The sequence below is a fragment of the Leucopleurus acutus genome, assembly GCF_964270905.1.
Source record: "Leucopleurus acutus genome assembly, chromosome: 6".
Lineage (NCBI taxonomy): Eukaryota > Metazoa > Chordata > Mammalia > Artiodactyla > Delphinidae > Leucopleurus > Leucopleurus acutus.
In genome coordinates, this window is record NC_139149.1 from 36,745,064 (window position 1) to 36,763,839 (window position 18,776).

Here is an 18,776-nt window from a genome sequence, read left to right on the forward strand (position 1 = left end):
CAAAAATCCATGGAAATATATAAATTTTTTTCAGTCCTTCAATATAGGGCAAATCCAGAAACTCTTGGAGTTGCAGCAATGCTTGCAAAGAACATTCCCACTCCAGGGACCAAAATTGGGGCAAGGATTTTGTAGAATATAAGGGAGGCCAGGAATCCCCTTACATTTGACGCAGTAATGGATTTGATGCAAATTACATTTGATGCAATTACCTAAAGAAATGGTTCATGAAAATTCTACTTAAAGGCTGTTCTAAGCAACTGTAAACATAACAACTAAATATCCTCTTCCAGTAGTAATCCTGAGTCTGAGGCAATGCATGTCCATTCTGAGGCAGGAAGATGTAGGACATGCAGAGTGTAGGACCCACAAAAGGAACTATACAAAGGGGTCAACACTAGGTCAGAGATATTTTTCTGATCCACACTTACCTAAGATTTCACCAGTTCCCTCACGTAAAGAGATGAATGTCACCATCAGAATAACATTCAATATTCACTGTAATATGTTGGCATATATTCAAGTATAACTTAGTTTTAAGTATAAGAGTACTAATTTCATATCACGGGTTCAGTTATTCTCAATTGCACACAATTCCTTCAAACCTTATTAAAGAATGTTGTTTGGAAGAAGTGATCCCCAAGACATCAAGTAACAACTGCAGTCAAGATTCAGTTGCCCAAAGTGACTAGTGTAGGAGTGTCATTCCTAGCAGAGGGTGCTTAAACAGGTCTTATTCCTACCTGGGTATATACACATTACACCAGCCTTTAACTGGGCACTAAACATATATACTATAGTGCACATGGCATTGTTATTGACTTTCAGAAATGTATAATATAGTTGGAGAGGCAAAACTGATACACACACACTCAAAAATTTAGCAAAGAAAGGCCTATGTACAAGATGCTATGCTAAGCAGAATATAAAGAGAAATGAGACTGCATGGTCTTTGACCTCAAAATGACTATAGTCTTTAAGTAAGGGAGGACATAATAATAGCCGTAAAATAATAATTTCAAACATATATTGGTCACATAGTGTGCAAAGGACTGCACCAAGAGCTTTACAGCACATATACTATCTCATTTAATCTTCATTTTAACATGATAGTGTAGGTATTACTATTCTCATTTTACAGATGAAGAGACTAAGCTCACAGATTTTAAGTAAGTGCTTCAAGTTTATAAAGCTAGTTAGCAGGACTTGGGTCTGAGTCCAAGAAGCATTAGCTCCTTCCTGTGATATCACACTACATCTCCCACATGTAGACAAATTACTGTGAAATGGCAAACATCATAAAAGTAGACCCATGAACCACAGTGTTTTACATCAGTCATTTCCAGCCCGAGAGAACTGGAAATGTTTGGTGGAGGAGGTGGCCTTTGAGCAATAGTAAGGAGCCTAACAGGAGATGAGTAACTGTAGGAACTTGGATTATTCCAGGAAGCACTTAGGCAAAGGCATAGAGGTAGGACAGCATACGTTTTTTAAAGGGGGAATGTAATTAATAATCTATTTCAGTTGTAGCCTGGAAATAATATGGCGGTGTGGTGGGAAAAGTAAGTTGGAATCAGTTTGGAATCAAATGATAACAAGCAGGTCTTGAACACTACTTTAAGGAGTTTAGACTATTTGGAGGCTACCACTGACCTATTAAAAGGTGTTTGTGGAAGAAGGGCATAATCAAACAGCATTTCAGTGTGATTAAACAAGGAGACAATCATTAGGTGATGATACATGACAATTATCAACAAATATTAGCTCAATGTGAGGAAATATTCTTGTCGTTATATTAGGAGAGAACTGGTAAACTGTTTCAGGAGTGGTTAGTTAAATAACTAATCATCAGAATCATCACAGTCTAGACTGGCCAAGAAAGTTACAAACTCAATTTCATCAGTTTCACCCCCAACAGTTTGATCATACTGGGAGAAATAATAAAGAGCAAGGAAAATAAAATAATAATTTATAATAGTAGCTAATCTTTGTGGAGCTTATATGTCAGGCAGTGCACTCCAAGCTCTTTATAATAACAATCTGCTGTCTGCTGAGCCCAGATTCACTGCAAAGGAGGTTGTATAGTCGTGTCAACTATTTAAATCAAGCTGTCTGAGAAATCAGAGAAGTTGTCACCTTTCAAGTGATCTAATCAAGATTACTAGTGACGTAAAACATAGTCTCTTGCCCTTGTTGAACAGTCAAGGATAAACACTGAAATTACCAACTTTCCTTTTCCTAAACTCCATAAGGACCATTTGTTTCTAGCATGTTTCCATTTCTAGGATTACAGTTTCTTTTACATTAGTTACATTTTATGGTGCTTGTTTCCCGGCACTTCTGTCTCTTCAGCAAACTCTTCTCCAAATCAGAGTGTAGGATGGGTTATTTCTAGGAAAAGCTTCTCCAAGTAAACTGATTCCACCCACTATGTATTCATTCTGGTGTCTTGTTCCTGCATTTTGAAGTACTTTTGGAGCCTACAGCTCACTATCTATGATTGCCTAAACTTTCTCACTGTAATGAGGGCGAGAGATTGTGAAACAAAAAGTTGGATTTGTGACCCCTATAAATCTTAATAAGCAAAGGAAACTCAGTCACCTATATTCTCACTCCCCAAACACCTACTGTAAGTAAGCTATATGCATAATAAGTCACATTAGGATAGAATGGGGGGGGGAGGGGGACACTAGTTTGAGCCAAATTATTATCTATAAGTTCTTTAGTAATAGAAATTATTTCTTAATAATATTTGCATGTCTGAATTGCCTAGCATGGTTAACTGCACACTCTAGACACCAAATAAATATCTATCGAATAAATGTTTTTTTTTTAACAAACCATAGATTGGTGGAAAGGAGTGGAAATAAAATTCAAACATGAACAACTCACTTCTTTTAACAGCTTGAGTTAAAATAGTAAATGAAGAATGAGGCTAATGGCTAAATATGAACAGAATGTTGGATTTTTACAGGGATTTGATAACGTTTTCTTTTACATGACCAATAGAATGAATATCTTTAATAATAATACCTGATTATTTAATTCAACAACTCAGGCAGTTATCAGGTGTCCTCTCAGCTAAAATGAAAATTGTATACATCCCTCTCTCTCACCTCATTTGCTTTTCTCACCATCTCCTTCATTTCAGTGAATGGTATAATGGGCCCTCCAAAATATATCCAAGTGCAAATCCTTGGAAACTGTGAACGTCACCTTATTTAGTAAAGGAGATTTTCAGATATAGTTAAGGATCTTGTGATAGACTCATCCTGAATCACCCCATGTGAGGCCTAAGACAAGCACCCTAAGAGACAGAGAGCAGGAGTCATAGAGGCAGAGACTGGAATGATATAGCCAAGGGAAGTCAATGAAAGCTGACAGCCACCAGAGCTGGAAGACACAAAGAATGGATTATCCCCTAGAACCTTCAGAGGGAGTGCAAGTTTGCCAACACCATGATTTTGAACTTATAGTCTCCAGAACTGTGAGAGAATACATTTCTGTCATTTGAAGTCACCCAGTGGTAATCTTCTAAAAATCTAACAGAAAGGACAACTCTTTCCTGCCACTTGCTCACCAAAACCCCTAGAGTTGTCCTTAACTTTCATCTTTCTCTCACATCGCCAATCCATCCAACAGTAGTAAAGAATTTATATTTTTAAAATACATCCAGAATCTGACCACTGCTTACCACTTCCACTGCTCCCACCCGTTGAAGCCACCATCCTGTATTATCCCCTTAAAGAGTCTCCTTGATTCCACCCATGCCCCCTACAACCTATTCTCAATATACCAGACAGACTGACTCTTTTAAAACTTAAGTCATGACATGTCAAAACACTGTAAGTCCTCCCCATTTTACCCACAATAAAGCCCAAATTCCTACATTGGCCTGTATAAACCCTGTCAACCCCGGACCTCATCGACCCCCAACCAGTGCATTACTCTGATCCAGCCCACAGCCTCTATGCTCTTCCTTGCTCCTTCTCCAATACTCCAGGCGTGGTCTCTCCTCAAGGTCTTTGCACTGGCACTTCCCTCTGTTTAGAAAGGTGTTTCCTCGTGTATCTCTGCAAAGTTTACTCCACGACCTCCTTTAAGTCTTGCTCAAATGTCACCTTCTCAGAAGTAAGTAAAAACTTATTGAATAATTAAGTGAATGGATTTCAAATCAATAGCTTTTATAACTATCAAGCACTTCTACTTTATAATTATTCTATTATTTTTTTTTTTTTTTTTTACCATACGACCTGGTCTGAGTGTCCCATCCATATATTCTCAAACTATATAGAATTAGATTCCTTTATAATGTCTCATACATTAAATCCATGATTACTAATGACCTTGGAAGTTTTGGAAGCATACAATAATGTCCAATATTTTCTGAAGGAGTATATCATAATTTGCCTAAGTTTTAATATGTGACATGAGTGAAGTAGTCTTTTCTTCATAATCAGGGGGACAAGAATGTATCTCCTCATTTTTTCCGAAGTTGAAAACTACTGTCAGAAATATGGATGTCAATTAGTTAATGAATAATGTAAGAGAGTGGTTAGAATAACACAGAAAGTTAGCTTCAAAATGAACAAACCTATCAAAGAAAAAGCCGTTTCTCCAATATGGTCAGCATGGTAGCAGGTATATTATCACTACAGGAAGCAAGTTTGACTGTCAAGTCGATGAAGAATAATTACAATTGTCAGGCAGAGAAATGATGAGATTGTGGGAAATTGAGCATTCCAAAATTCTCACACAGTTGTTGACTTCATGTTATAGTCCCCAAACTCATTTTAATGCTATAAGATCCAATTCACTTTTCCAGAAGTCATTGTTGCCAGTTTTCATCCTGCCAATTGTGAAATGTTCCAATGTGATTTTTGTGTTTGTTTGTTTTATTTGTTTGAGAATTCATTATCGCATTGTCAGATTTCTAGGTCATTGCTTAGAGAGGCAATTTTAGTAGTGTTTTAAATCACCCATGTGATAAACCTTTTCTTTGGAAAGACCTCTGTCTCAATCATCCAAAATAATTTCATAATCTCTCTTGGATTGAAAGTTTATAGATTTGAGGCCACATAATTCTTTCCTTGGCTAAGATAATAAATTTCCCCAAGCTAAAAAGAACTTTCCCAAGCCATGTTGAAAACAAAATTGTAACACTCTACGAAGTGTCAATTTCAACAGCTCAAATACATTTTCAGAAATTTCAAGCAGATCAAATACTTCTGTAAGTTAGGCACTGTGGATCTCCTTCTTGTTTTGCTAGGTACATGGTTTGTAGTGTTCATAATAGCACAGTACTCCCTTTGAAGTCAGTATTCTTGAAGTCTCTGGAGGCTCAGATAAGTTCCTCAGAGACAGACCTGGTATAATTTGTCAAACAGCCCATGGCATTACCAGTTCACACTGTAATTTTGCCAGATCTTATAAGATAAGCTGGCTTGGCCCTAGTCATTAGAGAGATGGGCAGCCTCTAGGGTAAACCCAATTGCTGTAGAAACTATCATTAAAACTATTATTGAACATCTATCTGGTGCCAAAAATACATCCAACTCATTGTAGTCATTGGAATCTGCAGCAAGACAATGCTTCTGTGCTTCACAAGGGACACATGAATGCCTCAGCAGTTTTAATCCATGGAAATGCTGAAATGGAAAAAGCACTGGCTGCTCCCTCTCATTCTGGACCACTTACAGTTCCAGTATCCTTTTTTTTTTTTTTTTTGAATATAAAAATTTATTTTTTTAAGTCAAAGTATGCAACAAATAAAACCTACAGAAAACAGATTTTCCCATCACAATCTGTTGCTTTACCAAATAATAGTTTGAAAACACATTCCTTCAGTCATTATAAAGTTCTTAAAATACAAAAGAAATTAAATCTGTAAGAAAGTCTAGTAGACTAGATGCTGTTGTCAGGACTTTTATATCGGTGGTTATGCTTCAGTACATCCCACGCCATCCACCTCCACTCATGCCACCTTGCCCATAGTAACCGCCACTGCCTCCACCACCACAGCCATAACCACCCAAACCATCAGGAGTACCATATCCTCCACTGTAATTGTCCCCCATTCCCATTCTTCCAACAGATCCATAGCCTCCCTGATTATCCATTCCATCTCTGCCATAAGCTCCCATTCCAGAACCTCCCATTCCAGATCCACCTCCAGGAGTTGAATTCAAGAAGAGTTCAGTGTATCGATGTTGCATGTTATTCTTATCTTTAGACATGGCAGGTACTGCATCTTCGTGTGTCACAAACTCTACATCTGCTTCTCCTGTTGCTCTGCCATCAGCTCCAATATCAATATGCACTCGGATTGGATTTAGTGGTGAGAAGTAATTAGCAATGTCACTTTTGGTTGCATGGAAAGGTAATCCCCTCATATGTACAAAATGACCACCATGAAAACCTGAGCTTGCATCACCAGCTCCACCATAGCCGTGTCCTCCCATACCTCTTCCATCTCTCATTCTCTCATCAAAGCCATCATTTTCATAGCCATAATTATTATAGCCACCATAGTCATCAAAACCTCCATAACTTCCACGCCCAGCTCCATAATAACCCCCTCTTCCTCCTATTGGTCTATTATATGGTCCCGGTTGCTTGCCCAGCAATCTTCTTGGTGGATCATAAAATCCTTTGATTTCACTCCTGCTACTTCTGAAGATCTCAATATACCTGTGCCCTATTCTTTCCTTGTGTTTCCCCAGATCATTTTCTGCTATCTCCTTTGAAGCAAACTGCACGAAGGCCTCCCCTGTGCCTCTCCCCGGTAGTCCATCGTCAGCGTTATCCCATTTGGCACGATTTCCAACCCTTGAAAGAACTGAACTATTTCCTCTTTGCTGCAACCAAATGGCAGTCCACGAAGTCGTACTATCCCATCATTAGCGTCATTTGGACCATTATGTTTCATAACCCAATCCACCTCAATACCGTTTGATTTAAATGCCTGTCGGGCGACAGTAGCGCCGACTCCGCTGCTCGTGGGGTCCGGTCGTGAGCAGGGAGAAGTCGCCCGCCTCGTGCAGCGCTCCCACAACGGTTCTTCCAACCGTCTCCGGCGGCAACCGCTAAGGGCTCCAGTATCCTTTATCATCCCCTTATGTAGCCAAGAGTCTGAAGAGAGGCCCAGATGTAATTTGATCATGTTTGGCCAGTTTTATCTCCAAAACACTTCTTAAGTTGATCTACTCTTCCTTCATGCCAAATACCACTGCCTTAGTTCAGTCCTTCATACTGTTCACCTGGACTAACACAAGAACTTCCAAACTGGTCTCTCTAACTCCTGTCTACCCACCTCCCTTACCCCAAACCTACCCCCTTATATACTCCACATTGCAGCCAGAGTGACCAGCCTAAAACACACACCTGATCCTTTCACTCCCAAGTTTTGAATGGTTCTGAATTCATTCATCTATTCATTCGACAAATCCCCAGTGCTCCAGCACTGGGAATACAACAGTAAACAAAACATACATTTTTGCCTTCTTGAAGCTTGCATTACTGTAGGTAAGACAGGCAATAAGAAGACAACTGTACAATGACATATGCGGTAGGAAAGAGAGACAGAGAGTGATGGAGGTGGGGGTATCTTAGAAAGGGTAGACAGGAGGGGCCTGTCTCAGCAGAAGGGAGTGAAGGGAGAGGGTCGACCATGAGAGATGGGCAGGAAGGAAGGAAGAGCACAATAGGCAGAGGGATTAACGAGTGCAAACGCCTGAGTCATAGAGATGCCAGCATGTTCTAGCACATCAAGGCGGCCTGTGAGTTTGGACCCCAGTGTGTAAGGGGGTTGAAGGCAAAGTGGGGAGCAGGGCAGGGGCCAATTCAAGTAAGGATTTGCCTTCCAGGCCTTGGTAAGAATGTGGATTTTATTTTAGATGTGAAGAAGCCATTGGAGGTTTGAGCACTCACTGGGGAATGTTATTATCTGATTTATATTTTAGAGGGACCACTCTCACTTCTGTGAAAAGGGTAGACTTTAGGAGAGCCAAAATGGAAGGAGACTTATGCCCACTATAATTGTGGAGTTACTGCTGTGATCCATGGGAGCTTGGACTGTGATGGTGATGGTGGTCAAATTTGGCATACCTGGTCAAGAGGGTTTGCTGAAGGATTGAACGTGGGTACGAGAGAAAGCAAGGAATAAAGGACTCAGCATTTCCTATAGGATAAAGCCCAAGGTTGTAGCACAGCATCCAGTTCCCTCTCAATCTGACACCTGCTACCTTCTTCAGCCTCATCTCCCACCCACATCTGAAAAATTTCCCTACAAGAATTCTGATTTCTGGGAGTTTCCCTGCCCACGTGCCCATGCTACTTCACATCTCTGTGATGTTTTTCAGGCTGTACTTTTTGTGTGGATCTCCCTCCCACTTATACAATTCTTTCTCAATCTTCAAGACTCAGCTCAGGCATCATCTCCCCAGGAAACCTTTCCTGTATTAACTTTCCAGGTTAAATTAAGTACCCCTTCCTGTACTCAGCATCCAGGAGTCTTATCTCAGAATTAATCATATTGCATTGAAACTCTGATTTTTGTCTGTCTTCCCACTAGCCTGTCACCTCCACAAAAGAGAGATCTTGCATTATATGCCTTGCATCCCCAGTGCCTTACTCAGTGCTTACACCCAGCAGAGGTTCAATAAATGCTTGTCGATCTGAACTGAATCTTCCAGCAACTCTTTATGCCATCAAGGCAGCATTATCAGGGACAACAGGGAATCATAGCGTCAAAGAGAAACGGAGAGTGAAGCTTTCCTGGATAAATCCCATTGTGAAGACTGGCATGTTGACCACGTGGATCACGTGCTCTTCTTATGGAGTGCTCAGGGCCTTTAGTCAAAGTAAGCCATCCCCAAAACATCTCTGCATGTGATAAATACAGGGATCAAGGAGTAAATGCTTGGGAGTAAAGGTAAGAGAGAACATAGTTACCTACTCTCTTTTGAACATGGGGTAACAGGCTTCTAGAAAAATGAAACAAGCAGGCACTAGCCACCTGTTTTCTCTGCCTGTATCCTCAACAGCCCATGCTGCTTTTCCTGGTCATCATATCTGATAGAGAATATCAAGAGAATCAGTCTGCAAGCTGCAGGTACAGAACAGTGTTCAGGGGATCTATAATCACGTTACATAAAGTGGGGTTTATATAAAGTTGACAGAATGTGCTGATGTGAGCCATTTACAGTTCAATTGTAACAGAGCAGTCTGGCAAGCAGCTAGCTTTATCTGGGAGATGATGTACTTTGGATTCTGCCATCAAGTCAGATTTAGAATAACAATCTGAAGGGAACACAATCCCCCTTTTAAAAATCTTGCCTTCTCTTCCTCGGATCCAGTGAAGCAAAAGAAGTTAGAAGAGTCTGCATGATACCAGCAGACTTTTCATTACTTTTTATGGAAATGCAACTTATCTAAAGATTTTTTTGTCAAGGGAAACATAGTCAATATACAAAACTAGATTTAATACAGCAGACAACAAACTTTTTTTTTTTTTTTTTTGCTGTACGTGGGCCTCTCACTGTTGTGGCCTCTCCTGTTTCGGAGCACAGGCTCCGGACGCGCAGGCTCAGCGGCCATGGCTCACGGGCCCAGCCGCTCCGCGGCGTGTGGGATCCTCCCCGACCGGGGCACGAACCCGTGTCCCCTGCATCGGCAGGCGGACTCTCAACCACTGCGCCACCAGGGAAGCCCCCAAACTTTTTTTTTAAACAACTATGCTCCTTGAACTTTAAAAATTTGCCAGATGAATTAACCAAATCTTTAATAAAGTTTTCAGCATAGCTTTACTAGGTTCTATAAAACACACAGTCAATGACAATTCTATAAAGGGACTAAGTTATGGAAGAGACACAGATTGTCAGTCCATATATGTTGCATGTGTATGAAAAGGTTGAAAACTGTTTTCCTTAAACACAAGAATGTATTGTCACCTGGTTTTATTTTCACATACATTCTCAAACATTTGTTTGAAATAGTTTTCCCAGTTTGTTTTTTCTGTTGTTTTTCATGGTTTCTTTTGCTATAATCAATTTTTTAAATTTTTATACTTAAGTGTTTTAATATTTTTCTTTATGGTATATAGGAGGGGGAGTGTGTGTGTATGATGGTAAAAGGCTTTCTCCTCCACAAGAGTGTAATACTAGCTACCCTTGGTTTTTGTCTTTTAATTCTGTGGTTTAGTTTTTTACACTAAATCTTTAATCCATTTGGATTTTATATTAACGTAACAAGTGAAGTCAGTATTGAGCTCTTTTCTTTTTCTGAATGACTAAACAGTTTTCTTAACATTATTCATTAAAGTATCCATCTTTTTGATATTGCCATCTTTATCATATATTTTATTCCCCTACTAACTTGAGTCTCCTTCTAGACTCATTGTTTTGTCTCATCCTCTGTCTATTCCTGTCCTAGCAAAACCACATTGCTTACTTAATAATGCCTTGATGCTGGGGAAAGTTACCCATCATCACTTTTCTTTTTCAGAATTTTATTAGCTGCTATATTCATTGACTATTATATTTTTCAGAATATTGTTGGCTATATTTATGATCCAAGATTATGTTTTAGATAAGGAATCTTTTAGAATCTTTAGAATCATTTAGTCAAATTCCCTCCAAAAAATCCCATTTGGAATTCTGACTAGGATTACCATTCATACCTTGATTGACTTTGAGATCATGGACATCTTAACATGAGTGATTGTTTCTAGCCAAGAAAAGATGTCTTTCCATTTTTTTGTCTCCTTTTATGCCCCTCAGCACATTTCGTCAGTCATGCATATTTCACGTTAAGTTTATCCCTAGGTATTTTGGATGTTTGCAAGTTAGAAATTACAATTTGTCCAAATCCTGCACGTCAAGATTCAAAAAAGATCTTAGCCTCCAACTTTTAGTCAGCACAGCCTGTTAATGTACCACTTAATTTTAAATTCTAGCTCATCCTGAAATAAATGTGTCCTCACTAAGTTTCTTTAGTCATAGCCTTTAGAACTTTATCATTTGTAGCTGCCTGATAGCTTTTGAACATTCTAAAAATTTCAATAGATTCTTATATTATGAATCTAGCCCTGCCAAAGTAGAATTAAACAAAAGCAAACAAACAAAAGAACACTACTTCTTTCAGTCTCACTTACAGCTACAGTGCAAGCATCAGACCTAGATTGTGTCAAGCAAATATACCCATAGAAGACTCCAGAAGTAAAATATGGAAGGTAGCAACATGAACCAGTGGCCACATGTAGGGAAATTGACCTTCTGGCAAATGGGGGAGTGGTAGTATCTGATTCTTTAGAAGGTGTCTGGCATGTGGCAACAAGCACAATCAGTGGAGGGTGGCAGCAGTGTTCTCTTGCTAGTAACAGTCCTGCAACATGGTGGAGCAGAGCTGCAAGTTGTATTGTTTAAGCATGTGTGGCATTCAAACCTCATTCAGTGGCTACTATAGAAATTTTGTGAGCTATCTGAAGATACTTTAATAATTAATCTCTTTCTCTTTAAACTAGCCAGAGTACTGTGGCTTGCAACTAAAACTGGACGATTTATAGACGAAAGATGGAAACCCATGTAGTAGGCACTAAGAAAAAAGAACTATAAACAAAAGTGGATGGATTGTGCCTATGCTTGTCTTTCTATTCCCTCGGCTTTTATCTAACTATGTCCTTTACTAGGCCTCTGACTAGTAGACAGTTTCTGTTTGAATTCCTCAAGGGCTGCTAAACTTGGCTCCCTGGTGTGAAAAGCAAACATACTTTCATAGCACAAGACTTTGATCCCTCAGTTGTGTAATTAACTATGTGTTATGGAGAAAATGTGTGAATCTGACAATTATTTTTTTAATTCTTGTTAATATTGGCCATCAGTATATCTAGAGGAGATTTAAGTGTAAGTATGTTTGATCACACAAATTAAGTATACATACACAACTATTAATTCACAATAAAACAGTAAACACATATATTGTTGCTAAACTACATACTGGTCTCAGCTACACCATCACCATCAATAACCCTACATATTTTACTGGGTTTCCAAGGCCGTGTTAGTAAGCTAAAAGAGACCAAGACTTCAGAATTGAATAGGGCTGGGATTTATTGCCTTTGTTATTGGCATCTCATAGGGGAATACCAACTGAAGTTAAAAAAGCTCTCTTCAAGATTGCTAGGGATAAAATATGGACACATGAAGCTGAAAATATATTCCATTCTCTTCTTTGTCTAATTCTATTTTCTTTTTAAACCTCATATACGTGGGTGAACCATTTCTCTTTTCAGGTCTCCTTTCCACTTCCTCAACTAGATAGTGAAAAACCTGTTCTGTTCTCCCTTAGTCAAATTCAAAGATACCTAGGGCTTCTCCTCTATTTGCCTTCACCAAGACCAAGATAACCCCTACTCATTACCAGAAGTGCACCTTATACCTGTTCACAGCATCTGTTAGTCATTAGAAGAACAGCTATTAATGAGAATTAATTCCCAGAATGCTCACACCCATTTCAGATGTCATTTATTTCTCTAGTTTCAGAACCACTAGCCTATAACCTTCATTGGGAAAGAAGCTTGTGTCTCATAGAGTTTAGCACAGTCCCTGGTACACATAGGCTTCACAAGCACTATTCGTTAAATGATGTTTTGGTGTTGGATTATCACTGATCAGTTTCTTGGATGTATGTGAAAATGCATTATAAGTAAATTTCAAATTTCCAAAGTATTTGAGGTGGTCTATGGTCCAAATAGCAAAACATTCTGAATAAGTATATATTGTTTTTCCTTCTGAAATTTATTCTTATAATTTACTTTAGAAACAAGAAGATGAGAAGGAAATTCATATCTATTCCACAATTGCCTTATCGGAATACTTTTTTGAAAACTTTATGGTTCTGCTTATATAACCAATTATATGCACTAACAGTAGCTTATTCAAGTGAATTAATCAACAGGGACCATCTAACAAAGAGTTGAACTGAAACATTTAACCAGTGAGAGTCTGAGGGATTATATCAACTATTTCATGTGTTGGAATTGATATTTCTAGATTCCATGTTACAATATATACAATTATAATTATGTGGGAAAATCTCTGTCAAATTGAAAAGTCCGACATTTTTTCTGATCAGACTAATAAGCCATGTTGTCTAGACATAGACTTTTCCTGTGAGGACATGGCTAAAATGGGTTTTTAAATACTAGTTCCTTTGCCTCTACATCTATCCAATTGCCCTTCTGAAAGATAAGCCCTAGCTCAGGTAGCTGCTACAAATTTTCTCTTTTATGCCATGATTCATTTTCCTCCTATTGACCTTCCTTTTTCAGTAATAATTGCAATAAAAATTAGTAGCAATTGGGAAATCAAGAATTTTACCCAAGAAACTTAAGAATGTGAGAAAAACTGAAAACTTGAAGGGTAGTGTCCTTTATAAGTACTTTCTTGAAGTCATTTATTTATTGCCGTAGATTAATCAAGTTTCTTGGAATTATTGGCTTTCATATAAACACAATTAAGAAACATTTTTTCACATAAAAAACAGATGGGTACTTGTTTTCTAATAAAGCAAAATGATGACAAAATGAAAAGGGGAAAGAGGGAAGCTCTCCAAAACCTACAAAATTGCAATTGCTTCTTCCTCTTAAGGAATACTAAAGGGTATTTTTTTGCCCCTTCATTTGGGAATTTATCTCCTCAGCTTCAACCATGTTTAACAGGAATCTTACAGTTTAATGCCTGTACCTCACATTGAAAAGAGCAGGCAAAACTGTAAATAAGCATTTTAAAAGGATGAGCTTGCTCTTAGAAATCTTTTGAAGCCACTCTGAAGAAAATCAAGTCCACGATAGCTGGAAACAAAAAAATAAGTGATGATTACTAATAGTAAGTGGCCACTTACAAAGCAGAGGCTTCTTTTATTTATAAAGTCTCCACATCGTTTAATTCAATTTGGATGACCCATTTCTTTGCTGTTTCAAATTCATGTCAATTCTAGTGATCCCTTTTCTTTATGTACCACGGTGCAGATTAAGGTCACTGATTTTGCAAAGAACAAAATGAAGAAAAAAAAAACGAGAACCCAATTTCAGTCAGTTACTGGGAGAAAAAAGGTCAGTCTGTTAACAATTATCTATTAAATAGCCACTATGTGTGGAGTGCTGAAATAGATTCTGTGTGGGGAAATGGGAAGCAGAAGATAGTAACCATACCTCTTAAAGAACTCAAAATATAAAAGGGACAGAACAAATCTCACAGAGACTGAACAAATACAAAAATAAGAACATGCAAAAATATAGGGAAAAAAAAATATATAGGGGAAATATGTATGACCAGCCTGAGAATTCCATGCAGGATAAAATCCAAGATGAGTCTGACTTACTATCTTACCTTTTGTGGTACAGTTCACCTCACTCCTCTTTACTGCTTTGCTGTGCTTACAGGATAGACCCTAGGACAGGAAAGCAGGGTCAGACAGATGCAACCCACATGTATCAGCCTCCCATCACACAACTGTTGGAACTATTCAAATTTCTCTCCAGATGTGTGAATTCAGAGGGTTTAAAGAAACTTTTTAATCCCCAAACTATATTCTAGAAAACCATTAACTTAAATCTTCACTGGAACATGAATGCTCTCCCCCATACACATACACACACACTGGTTTAATTAAAAAACAGTTAAAATCGATTAACATTTTTCATTGGATTCCTTAAGAAAAAAGAATTTAAAAAAGAAACAATTCTCCGTTTGTGAATCTGGGCCAAGGGAGCAGAAGACGAGGTGAAAAATGAAAGATGGCTCTGGCTACCCCATGCAGTATTGGAGAGAGCATGGTGTTACTTCTGTTTATCTTGATAGGGGGCTGTCCAATCAGAGGGCAATTTTTGAAAAACAGTAGGAAATGAACACAGAACAGCAACCTGGGAAAATCAGCAAGCATGTCAAACAGCAAACACTCTTAGCTTTTTCTTCTCTCTTTTCCTACATTTGTTGGCAATGACAGTCACCAAAACACAGGATCACATGCATTAAACTTTTTCAAGATAAAGTTCCTATCTCAAAAATAGTAAATTCCTAGTGGGAGCAGGATAAGAGGTATGTTGATTCTTTTGCAGATAGATAGTTTCTACTGTGGATGCCAGTGTCTTTGTTGATTCTGTGTTTTTTTAAGTGCTCAAAAGAAAAATACCATCCATCTGTCCTTAATCTGGAAATGACTCAATTGTTTAGAAGCTTTTGTTTAAAGCTCACAGAATTGCTGTACATTGACTTGACTGCCTAAATGTGAAACTCAGGCCTTCAATGAGACACCCAAGTGAGAAAACTATTAGAGTAACAGAATTATGTTTTTTAATAACCATTTATTGTAATCCAGTGTATTTAGCTTAATACCTTATGTCTCTTTGACATCTAGTTAAAATGTTAGTCTCATCTAAATGAAATTGATGAAATCTAAAATGTATAATTAATGACCTCCTTTGCAGAAGAATAGAAAATTAACTTTATTTCTTTTAGAAAAGGTGTTATTCTCATGAATAACCAAATTTCTCTAAGTTGTTGGAAGTAGTTTAGCTTAATAGTCTTATTAAAAAAAATCACAGATATTTTCTTCTTCCTTTTGCAAAAGGAATAAAAGCCACATGCACTGTCACGCTAATGCTCAAAATTAGAAATTTTTTGCTGGCTACTTCCATTCTCAGCCCTCACACTCATCACTTGCCGTGCCCCTTTTTTACCCTTTTGTATCATTTCCACGCTTATCTGTCTCCCCAAAAGACAGAAGCAGGAAGTAGTTCTTGTTCATTGTAAGCTTTAGCACTCCCATCTCCCAGCCCAACAATGTGTACAGAGTAGGCACTCAATAAATGTTGGCCCGTAAATATTTTAAAACTTAAATTATGTGCAAGAGACTATGTTTGTTTCTATATACAAAGATAGGGAATTTTTGACATCACAGCCAAGATGACACCAAGACTTCCAAGTGGGCACACAGTGTGTAAGCAATACCTTACCCACCTCCACCTTCCCCTAACCAGCCTGAAGCTGCTGTTTGATTGAGTAATATAACATTCCTCCTTACTTACCCTCAAGGCTGCTCTTGATACCAAATAGGTACTAACTGCTCCAAGGTTGAGAGTCCCTGTGGGGAGAGCTTAGCTGTGAGCAATGCTTTATTCCAAGGACAGATAGAGTCCCAAAGAAGCCTCTCTAGACTTCCCCAGCCCTCTAACCTGTGTGGGAATCTAATGCTGCCCTGGACAAAAAAGGCAGAGTTCCTTAGACAAGGTGCATGTGGAGGAGGGAAGATTTATCAGCTGCTGAAAGTTGGCCTAGGGCAATGGTGGGGGTGAGTGTCATGAGTCTGTAGAGTGTTTGTCTAAATCTTCTTTGAGTCAGTTGTATTTCTGCCATCAGCAGATCCAGTGCTCCAGTACACATGGGTTAGAATGTTTGGCTTCTCATTCTCATCTCCACTCTGGTTGAAGCCAGGCATCCTCAATAGGGAATGAAAAGGCTGGAGCAGAAACCCTTCAGGTTCAACCTCCCCAGCTCCAAGAGTAGCAGCAGCGAGGAGAAGAATAAGCAGGACTAGCTTGAGGCTGTGTTCAAAGGAAACTAAAAGTCCTAGTCCTTGACCAGACAGCCCAATAATCAAGCCCAAGAATCAAGCACAGAACCAGAAATAGTTCCAAGCACAAGATTTGCAATAGAAAGCAAAGGGCCTGAGGGGTCAGAGAGAGAGCTGCAGTGACATGCCGAAGGAGGAAGCCTTTGATGCTGTCCCACACACGTATCCACTAGCAGGCAAGGAATTGTTAACGGTCCTGGCCAGTTTGGACTTCTTTTTTTCTCAGTTCCCAGGACATCAGAATGAGAGTGGGACATTATAGAATCCATGCGCCTGCCCTTCTAGGAACAGTTTTTAGTTTGGAGTGCTTGTTTGTTTATTTGTTTTCCAAAATCAGCATCAGAGAACCATCCATTGTCTCTGAGAGAAAGGGAGAGCAGCGATGTGGGAGGTGGCAAAGATGATGGTGATGAATGCAACATTGCTGAAAGCAGCAGAAAAAGCCTCAGGAAGTCAGCAAAAAAGGAGACCTATCTATGTTTCCAGGAGTGGCACCTCTGACCGAGATCAATGAAGGGAAAGCCAGAATAACTCAAATAATTGTACTAACACACTACTTTAGCAAATAATAGCTGGTATGTGAGTAGGTGAGAGGATCCTGAGAGACCAAGGGTGTCAGGGTAAGATATGAGGCCAAATTTGCAAAAGGAAACAATTGGCGGTGCTACACTCTCCCTGTGGAACGTGTACCTGTGCAAACATGACTGTCGCAATTGGATTGGATGGCTCAGACTAAGACTGGGACTCACCTGCATGCGGTGTGCATAGACGTGAGGGAACTAGGGTCTTTCATTTTTCATCTGCATCAACATTCCTCAAATATTCACTGAATGACCAGTAGACACAGACATTGTTCTAGGACCAGGGATATACAGTAGTGAGCAAAAAAGATAAAACCCTGCCCTCATGAAGTTTGCTTTCTATTTGGGGAAATGGGTCAATAATTTAAATACATAATGTGAGAATGGTGACAAGCATTACAGAGAAAATATATCAAGGAACGGGATAAAGGAATGTTGGTAGAGAAGAGGTTACAATTATAAATAAGGTGTCCAGGGAAGGTCCACTGAGAAGGGGATGTTTGACAAGTGATATATTCAAATAATTTTTTTCTCATCATGAAAATTTATCTTTAAGTGAATGTTGAGGACAACCTAGAAACAGTAAAAAAAGAGGAGTAGATGTCGCATAGGGTAAGGTGTCTTTTGAGAAGCATATGTGGAAATGAATGAGGAGATGTGCTGCCCAGAAACCATCAGCAGGTCCAGTGTTGAAGTATTTACAAGGATCCCAGGAGTTCCTGGAGTCACTACCTCCTTCTTCAGGAAAATGGTGGTCTCTGTCCTCTGGGTGCAATCAGAGCCTGCTCTTACTGCCATGTTCTCTCCAGGGGCTGCTCGCTCCATGATGGCTTCCCTGTGGGATGCCCTTCAGCACTAGGCCTCCACATGGAACTCAGAGCATTACTGGAACCTGGAGAGGAAGGGATTAAATGGATCTCCTTTACTTTGCCACACTAGCCCTTTAGTTTCCACAAGAATAACCCAGCAGGGACTTCCCTGGAGGTCCAGTGGGTAAGACTCTGCGGTCCCAATGCAGAGGGTCCGGGTTTGATCCCTGGTCAGAGAACATCCCGCATGCATGCCAAAACTAAGAAGCCCACATGCTGTGACTAAAAGATCCCGCATGCCACAATGAAGATCCCGTGAGCCACAACTAAGACCCAACCCAGCCAAAATAAATAAATATTTTTAAAAATAAAAAATAATTTAAAAATAACATGCCAGCAGTTAAAAAAAAAAAAGAATAATCCAGCAGACTGCATAGATTTCAGCAAATTTCTTTCCTAAAAGATTAGTGGAATTTCAGAAGAGAATAAAAACAGAGGCAGAACAACATTAAAATGCCAGCAACTTGGTCTTTTTCCTTGAGTGTCAAATACACCACACAGACACATCTTAAGAATTAAACCTTCAGAAAGGAAGGTCCCTGTGGAGCCCTTTCCCCAACTCCTACCTTGGTTCTCTTCCACGCACATAGGTGCAGACACACACACACGCACACACACACACACATCCATACAACATTCCTTCCACCACTGTGTTCAAACAGATGCCTGCTGATGATAGAATCAAAAAGCAAAACAA

The 18,776-nt window shown here is 39.2% G+C and overlaps 1 protein-coding gene across 1 annotated transcript; it reads right to left on the reverse strand.

The window, feature by feature from the left end:
* Window positions 1-5,724: 5,724 nt before the first annotated feature.
* On the reverse strand, window positions 5,725-6,580 carry LOC309963105 (heterogeneous nuclear ribonucleoprotein H3-like). Its single transcript, XM_082841253.1, has one exon. It carries the CDS (start codon window positions 6,477-6,479, stop codon window positions 5,946-5,948), a length of 534 nt encoding a protein of 177 aa, XP_082697379.1. The 5' UTR covers window positions 6,480-6,580; the 3' UTR covers window positions 5,725-5,945.
* Window positions 6,581-18,776: the final 12,196 nt, after the last annotated feature.

Bases quoted from the DNA above. Each gene is read 5' to 3' on its own strand.
- LOC309963105 (XM_082841253.1), bottom strand. From the start codon at position 6,479: ATGAGAGATGGAAGAGGTATGGGAGGACACGGCTATGGTGGAGCTGGT.